The sequence below is a fragment of the Musa acuminata genome, chromosome BXJ2-5 (assembly GCF_036884655.1).
Source record: "Musa acuminata AAA Group cultivar baxijiao chromosome BXJ2-5, Cavendish_Baxijiao_AAA, whole genome shotgun sequence".
Lineage (NCBI taxonomy): Eukaryota > Viridiplantae > Streptophyta > Magnoliopsida > Zingiberales > Musaceae > Musa > Musa acuminata.
The window spans coordinates 394,595-402,464 of NC_088342.1; the positions used below are offsets into that span (position 1 = coordinate 394,595).

At 34.2% G+C, this 7,870-nt stretch overlaps 1 protein-coding gene across 2 annotated transcripts; it reads right to left on the minus strand.

Annotated features, from left to right (window-relative positions):
• Nucleotides 1-1,346: 1,346 nt before the first annotated feature.
• On the minus strand, nt 1,347-7,286 carry LOC135611644 (secretory carrier-associated membrane protein 2-like). 2 transcript variants are annotated; one of them, XM_065107280.1, is made up of 12 exons: nt 7,059-7,286; nt 6,352-6,465; nt 6,121-6,183; nt 5,425-5,458; nt 5,198-5,320; nt 4,096-4,158; nt 3,892-3,985; nt 3,727-3,772; nt 3,561-3,628; nt 3,220-3,268; nt 2,313-2,378; nt 1,347-1,563 (listed from the first exon to the last, which is right to left on the minus strand). In XM_065107280.1, the coding sequence occupies exons 1-12, from the start codon at nt 7,116-7,118 to the stop codon at nt 1,489-1,491; spliced, it is 855 nt and encodes a 284-aa protein (XP_064963352.1). In that variant the 5' UTR covers nt 7,119-7,286; the 3' UTR covers nt 1,347-1,488. The 2 variants fall into 2 exon arrangements, with proteins under 2 accessions (XP_064963352.1, XP_064963351.1); XM_065107279.1 differs by having other exon boundaries at nt 6,352-6,462; nt 7,059-7,256.
• Between the last annotated feature and the right edge of the window lie 584 nt (nt 7,287-7,870).

A 7,870-nucleotide genomic window follows, 5' to 3' on the forward strand; every position in this document is an offset into this window, starting at 1 on the left:
GCCCAATTGAATTACGTATCATATGGAATAATAATGACAATAATAATTTTTAATGAACCTTTAATGGATTTAAGGAGATAGTTTTTCGAATATCATCTTCTTCACTTATCCTTTATAAATAAAATAATAAAAATAATTTAATAAAAATATTTATATTAAGAGAGAGAATAAAAAAATTATATTATCCAAAGATATTTTCTTGAAAGTCAACTTTCTTTAATCATATTATCCAAAGATCATGCGTGACTAAATTTTTTGAATTTTATTAAAATTAATTAGTTTTCAGAAAAAAAAAAGAGAGAAAAATATTAATTTAAAATATGAGAGAGAAAAAAGCTACACACTGTGGTTTTTGAATATATAGATTAACATTATACTAATTGCTATAATATTTATACTTCTAAGCCCTAATTCACAAATAACTTTATGCTATTAAGATTATGTTAATTGCTGCAATAATTGTTTAAGCCTGGATTTTGCAATCCAAAATATCAGAAGCTTGAATGTGCTGTTTGGTCAATCAAGCAAATAAATCATTTATTTTCCCATTGAAAGTATCACAAAAGTAGTTGAAGCAAACTTTAAACACTTTCTCCAATGGAAATTCCAGTCAAAAGGATATCAGATTGGTCAAACTTTAGGTCTGGATTTTGCTAAAAATTACTAGGTTTTTTCAGGAAAAAAGACAACAAAAAATGTCAATTTATAATGAGATTTAGAGAGAGAGAGAGAGAGAGATAAATACTATTGTTTCTGAAATATATAGATAATTGCAATAGAGATTTATACTATCAATGTATAATCAACAGTAGTTTATGCTACAAAGATTAGTATAGAAAAACTTTATGCTATTGAAGATTATTTGCCGCAATACTTGTTTTAAGTCCAGATTTTGCATTCCAAAATATCTCAAGTTTCAAGATGCTGTTGGGTCAATCAATCACACAATCCATTTATTTTTGCCATTGAAGGCATCATAGAAGTAGTTTAAGCAAACTCTGAACACCTCTTCAGTGGAATTTGAAATCCAAAATATCAGATTGGTCCAAATATAAGATGTTTTTAGGTGTTGTCTGGTCAGTTAAACACACAAACGTTTATTCTTCCATTGAAGATACCACAAAAGTAGTTTAAGCAAACTCTGAACACTTTTTGCATGTCAAAAACCATCAGATTGATCAAACTTTTAAGCATGGATTTTACATTCCAAACCATCAGAAGCTTTAAGATGTTTGCTCGATTAGGCACACAAACATTTATTATTTTCATTGAAAGTATCACAAAAAAAGTAGTTTAAGCAAACTCCGAATACTTCTCTACTGGAATTATACAGCAGTCAACAACAGTCTACAGCTCCGCAGATCATTGTGTCTCCAATGCTTAACCATGCTAAAGTGGAAAGAAGAGCATGAATGAAGCAGATGTTTAGAACTATCTACTCCAATTAAACTAGATATACTATTATTCAGCTGCCAACCTCTGACGCTTTCACCTGGTCGAACCATGTTCAGTGTCGTGCCTCTCCACAGCTTTTCCACTTCCTCTGAAGTACATGTATGCTTGCTGTAACAAAACAGTTCAATTATTTTCACAGACGAAATCTCTTGAATTTTTAGAGAGTTTCAAGAAATTTTTGCAGTTTACATCACTTCAACATGATAGTGGCTCAATATTAATGTAGGTAATGGAGTTCCAACACATCATTTTGTGTAGTTGTGGTTTGTACAGACCACATACACCCCATATTGCCAAATCATGTCTGTCATGCTGTATCGTGCCAGCAGAGCAACGGTCACAGGTAAACAAAAGTTAGATCACCACGGGAGAATGGCTGAAACATCACATTGATGCTAATATGCATGGTGAACACAGAAATTCCTGATAAGGTGTATCGAGGATTTTTCTTTCAACTTTTTTTCTCTTTTAGTTGATTGAGAAGCACACAACATCAAAGGATTTTGATTCACAAGCTCAAAGTATGGAGCAACAATGACGAAAGGGGTCATAACTTGTGTATCGATTACACACAAGCTTTTCTAGCTATGAAGAATGAGTCGACGTATGGCACTGGTATTGTAAATAATCCCCTGCTCACTAATCCTGTTGTGTATGATATGATGAAAATAACCTCGGTCAACAATTTAGCAGAGGGATTTTTTTTCCTGAAAAATCAACCTTCTTAATCTCATTGAAAATAATAAAATGTTACTATACTTTTGCAAATTTTATTTGACAGATAACACATTGAAGTTCTACTGATTTCTAAATATAGAATTGCAAATTGCAGTCAGCAGTGGGATGCAGACAATGACCTGAATGACCCAAAGGCTGATGAGTGCCTCAATACAGAAGAAACCAAACCCAATGAAGTAGAAGATCTGCATGCAAAAAGGAACTGAGTTAGTATGTATAGGTTCAGGCAAGATAAAATAGGACAAGGTCTAAAGAACTTACATTTCAACTATGATAAAAATTCTAACATGTGCTTAATCACTATAAGAACCAGAAATTTTCATTTATAATAAATTTTCATTTATTATAAACTTCTACATGTATAACATGTGATTGGTAGCTCTTTAACATGCAGGCAAGCAAAAATTCGCATTTATCGAACATCGACTTTGTGCAAACTTTATTACCGTCACGTTTTTTTGCAAAACCAAGCTTAAATAACTTTCCTAGAGCTAATATGCTGGGAATAATCAATATTTTGAATTTTCGAGATGACACGTAAAAAACCAATCAAACCTCGACTTTTCGCAAAGTTTATGACTCTCACATTTTTTTTTTTCCGAAACTATGCTTGTATGAGTACCCTAGGGCAAATATGTTAGGATTGATCAATTTTTTGAATTTTTGAGACGGTGCGCAAAAAACCGAACGAACGTCAACATTGCGTAAACTTTATGACAATCACGTTTTCTTCTGAAACTCCGCTCGTATGATTTCCCTTGGACAAATATATTAGGAAATATCAATTTTTTGAATTTTTTAGACGGTGCGCATAAAACCAATCCAACCTCAACTTTGTGCAAAATTTACGACTGTCACATTTTTTTGTGAAACCAAACTACAACAACTTCCCTTTGGCAAATATATTAGGAATGGTTAATATTTTGAAATTTTGAGACAGTGCACAAAAATAATTGAAGGTTATCTGTATACATATTTTCCTAGTATATTATGGAATAACATGCAATGAAGTAAGTATAAAATTACCCCAACCACAACAGCATCTCCAACAACATCCACTGCTGCAAGGATGCCACTGTGCCACAGATGAAAAAATTTGAACATCAGCAAAATTTTAATTTGTGATACTTTTGAAATAAAACTGTGCTATTAAACATCCCAGCATTATCAAAGCCTAGAAAATACAGATCAATAACTACCATATACTGTGAAGAATATATATATATATATATATATATATATATATATATATATATATATATATATAACTCGAAGTAAAAGATAAGCTAGCTCTTTTATATTTTTTTCTGGAACATCACATATTTCTAGAATTTAATTCTAGTTGATGGACATTATAAGGATCTTACGTCAAAGATTTTCCTTTGAAAGGGAAAGGAGGAGCAACCGCAGAGTAGACACAAAAAGCTATGTGAACCTGCACAGATAAACCATTAAGTGTGTTCTTCCATACACTTTAGATTCGCAAATAACACTACATATATATGAAAAGATTGTTGAAGTAAGCTTGCATACCAAGTAAAATATGAAGAACCATCCAAAGCTCAGAGCACTATCAGTCCTAAAATATGTTAGACAGCGATCATACAACAATTTCAGCACATCAGTAATATAATCAGTAGCATACAACATATAAATTACAGCACTCAGATTTTAGCTCATGAAAAGATATGTTCAGACCTCATTGCACGATAGAGAGGACGATACCATAACAGATAAGCTCCTGGGACACCAGTAGTGAGGTAGATAACAGCTAGGAACCAGATCTTTATACCTACAAGAGAAATCGATTAATATTAATCTCTTATTTGTCCCATGCTGCAAATGGTGACCTTATACAGGGGCGGATCCTAGAGTGATCATGCTTAAACTTGTCAAACTGACCTTCGCCTTTAATCCAAGCCGCTAGTGTGGATATTACATTCCATGAAAGACATAATGTTAATCCTACACAGCAACCAAAATGATAAATTTCAAATCAGGAAGTCATAAATATGCTTGGCTAATAAACTTAACTTCCTTTACTGTAGAAAATGCAGGATCATGTTCTTGATGTATCTTCTTTTACAGGGAAAATAAAAAAGTTCAGCTTGATGTCACAACTGATTTTTGTCACTGTTTGAAATATTGTACAATGCAACCAAGAAAACATACTCTATGGGCAGAGTCATGGAAAAAGTAAATCGTGAAAGGGCAGTGGGACTAGTTATGTCAAACAAACTCTGTATTATGAATTGTCAATACCACATGATATATGACAGGCACATAAATGATTGGCTAGCATTCCTCCAATACTGATTTTGGTGACAAATTCAAAAGTTTCTTTTCGTCTTTCATAAAATCTACAAAATTTATAAACTGAAAGTTCACTATAAGTATTTGCATTAGTAGTGATCTCAACTTGCTTCTTGGAACTCCCTCTTTATGACAATAATTTGAAACATGCCACAAAAGCAAATAAGGTTCTAGTGTATGATACTCTAGATTTGATTCTGATTATATTTCTTGGCCACAGAGCTGACTTATGAGTGTATATTAACTTATCTAAATCATCTACATATTAGGCATGAAAAGAACATGACTCGGGAGAGTACGTGATGGATAAGAGGAAGATATTATGGTCTGAAAGCAGAACCAAATTCAGGAACTCAATGAGCTTCTTAACAAGCCAACAATGAACTATTTATGCCCAATCAGAAAAGTGATAATGGAACTTATTTTTTCAGGTAACTTCATATTTCAATACAAATATGGGGACAAAGAATTAGAGATGATCTACCATGGATAACATGTAAGGTGGAAATCTGAAGTACATGGATACTAACTATCCAAGTCAAACAACTAGAAGATGTCAAGTCAGTATTCATGCATCCATGACATTGAGCTGAAATTTTCTGGTGCCAAGAAGTGCAATGTATCGAAAAGTAAACTTTTCATGAAGCAAGCACCAAAAAAATGAAGAATTAGAAAACCGGATAACACAAACCCAAAAGTGATGCAAAGGCAATATACTGCATCCTCTGCAATTGTATGGGAATTTCATTGGCAATGTCATGGTGAATAATAGGGCAACATGGGGGCCAGTTTCTATCCTCTGAAACAATTCCAGCTGCAAAAAAGACATAAAACAAACTAAATCAATTTCAATATAAAAAGGTTGGTGAAACAGTCAATTCATGCAGCAAACTGTTCTGAAAATTCACAAAATAGTACCCCTTGCTGCAGCTTCTTCCCTTTGTCTTAATGCCTATGGAGCATTTCAACATAAAATGATGGTTAAATATCCTAAATATTTTTGACAGAGTAGAGGAGGAAGAACAGACAAAACAACATGTAAATTTAGCTTTTCTATCTCGTGAATCAGTTAATCAAAATCTTCTAGAAGTTTATCAAGTAGAATATGATTTTTCATTTAATTAAATCAAAGAATATAGACAAACATATCACTAATGCTTGTTAGACAAAGTTCATAAAGACAGAAGATTCTATCCTTTGCGTTTTACCTAGTCTTTAATGTCAACGGACCTTTATTTTTTTCCTTAATATAAGCTATTTATAGAGGGAAAAAAAATTCTTAACTATTGCCAACATGTTTTATGATCCAGTTAGATGTTATTGTCAACCTATAAATCATTCACTCTGCAGGAATCCCAATACCATATTGAAAGAGCTAAATACAGACAAAGAGATTGAGGATTTAGACTTGAGCTCCCAAGAAATGACTTCACATCACACAAGAGAATATACAAAGGTTCCAAATAAACTCATCACTAAACACATCAGCCATGTTTTCTATTAACATTTGAATTGATTTATTGTGTACATGATAGTCATATTTATGTAAGCAGCTATAGCGCATCATATGATCACTGCTCTCTTCCTATTTCAAAAAACTATATCCAAAGATACCTGTTCCCTCTTCTTCAGTTCTGCCTCTCTGATCTCTAACTCTGCTTCCTTCCTCTTCACATCCTGACAAGGAAATTATAAGTCGATAGATAAATACCAGTATCAATTCCCTAATATTTGTCAGCCTGCATACACATCTATAAAATTTGGCATGCTTCTTCCTGTACATTCAATGTGAAGTCCTGTTAACTCTGTAAATGAGCAGCAGCATGTTGAGTTCCTCAAACGTACCTTTGCTGGATCAGGAGGGATATCAATTGTTGGACCGCGATAGCCGTAAAAACCAGCTTGGTGTGGAGGATGAGCTGAAATCCCAAGATTAGGAGAAACTCTTCCGGGTTGCTGCTGCAGAGCATTCATATACACATAAGAAATCACCACCAAATGCAAGGTGAGCATCTGGTTTATGCCTATTCATAAGCATTTACAAATCCCGAAAACTTTTCTTGTGAAATGTCCCGATCCTTCAGAGTTTGGGTCATTCTACTCCAACTTACACATGAGAGGGAATGTTAGAACCTAATATATATTACATACATTCCTAAGAGCTTCAGCTTTTGAGGTTATTGGTCATCCAATCCAAATCTTTGTATGATGGGCAGTCCTAAGGAGATATGCTTAAAAGGAATCAATTTTGTATACTTAATTTATGGCCTGCAGTAAATCCATTGAACCTCAAACTGCAATATTACTTCACCAAAGAGACTCAAACACACAAATGTAAGTTACAGGGGAATGTTAGAGTTGTCCAAGGTGCAATTGAAAGCCTTAATGGAATCCAATCCAAAGAACAAGTGACATTCTAAGCATTGTCATGCTTTGAACCACCACAGTGGCATCTAAGCTAGGTTTCTTTGTCTTGCAGTTTGTATGCGTTCACATCGATGATCTGATTCTGAAGAAGAAGAAGAAGGGTTTGCTGTTTGATGCAGGCTCACCGAGAAGGGATTGACGTGCTCCTCATCGAAGGGGTTGGCCTCGTACCTGCGTCCTGCCATGAGACAACTGCTGCTGCTTGTTCCTCTCTCTCTCTCTCTCTCTCTCTCTCTCTCCTTCTTCTTCTTCTTCTTCTTCTTCTCGTCCCTTCTTCTTCCCTCTCTCTCTCCCCTTCTTCCTTCTTCTTCTCCAAAGAGTAAGCTGAGCTGGTGTTCCGGAGGAATGAGGGGTCAGGACAAGGACGAGAGAGAGACGCGACGAGCTTCTCCAGGTGGTAAACGGCAAGAAACAGAGGTGGCTTCGCCAAACCAACCGCCCTTGACGTCATTTACTCTGCTTTTGAGGCGGCAAAACACACGTATTCTCTTGCCTTTGTGGCCGAGGCAATTATTTCTTTATTACAACCGCCTCATCATGAAATTATTTTATCCTCAGCTTCATCGACAAACTTGGAATCTTCTAATAATTTGTTCATCAGTCTCTTATAATTTGTTTAAGGTCTATTTTAATCCTTATAATTTTGGTATAGATTTCTTAAATTTTTATAATTTATTATATTTAAAATAATTTTATATTTTTAAAAATATAGAATATAAACTTCTCTCGTCAAGTCTGAGTTAATAGAGGTTAGAATCTACTTACGTTGCATATTCATTCGTAATAAAGTATTAATATAATGATACATATAATTTAAATTAAAAAAATTAAGACCACAATTGATGGCGAGAGGAGACGTAGTTATGAAAGCGACCACCAATAATAGCACCGACTCGTTGCTATCTAACAGGGCATCGTACATACACAACCTCTCTCA

What these genes read in the sequence shown, in the direction of transcription:
- LOC135611644 (XM_065107280.1), bottom strand. Translation starts at nt 7,118, where the DNA reads ATGGCAGGACGCAGGTACGAGGCCAACCCCTTCGATGAGGAGCACGTC. An exon ending in TCCCTCCTGATCCAGCAAAG is followed by an intron (nt 6,184 to 6,351) that starts GTACGTTTGAGG and finishes TTTCCTTGTCAG; the next exon opens with GATGTGAAGAGGAAGGAAGC. An exon ending in GGTTCTTCATATTTTACTTG is followed by an intron (nt 3,629 to 3,726) that starts GTATGCAAGCTT and finishes TTATCTGTGCAG; the next exon opens with GTTCACATAGCTTTTTGTGT.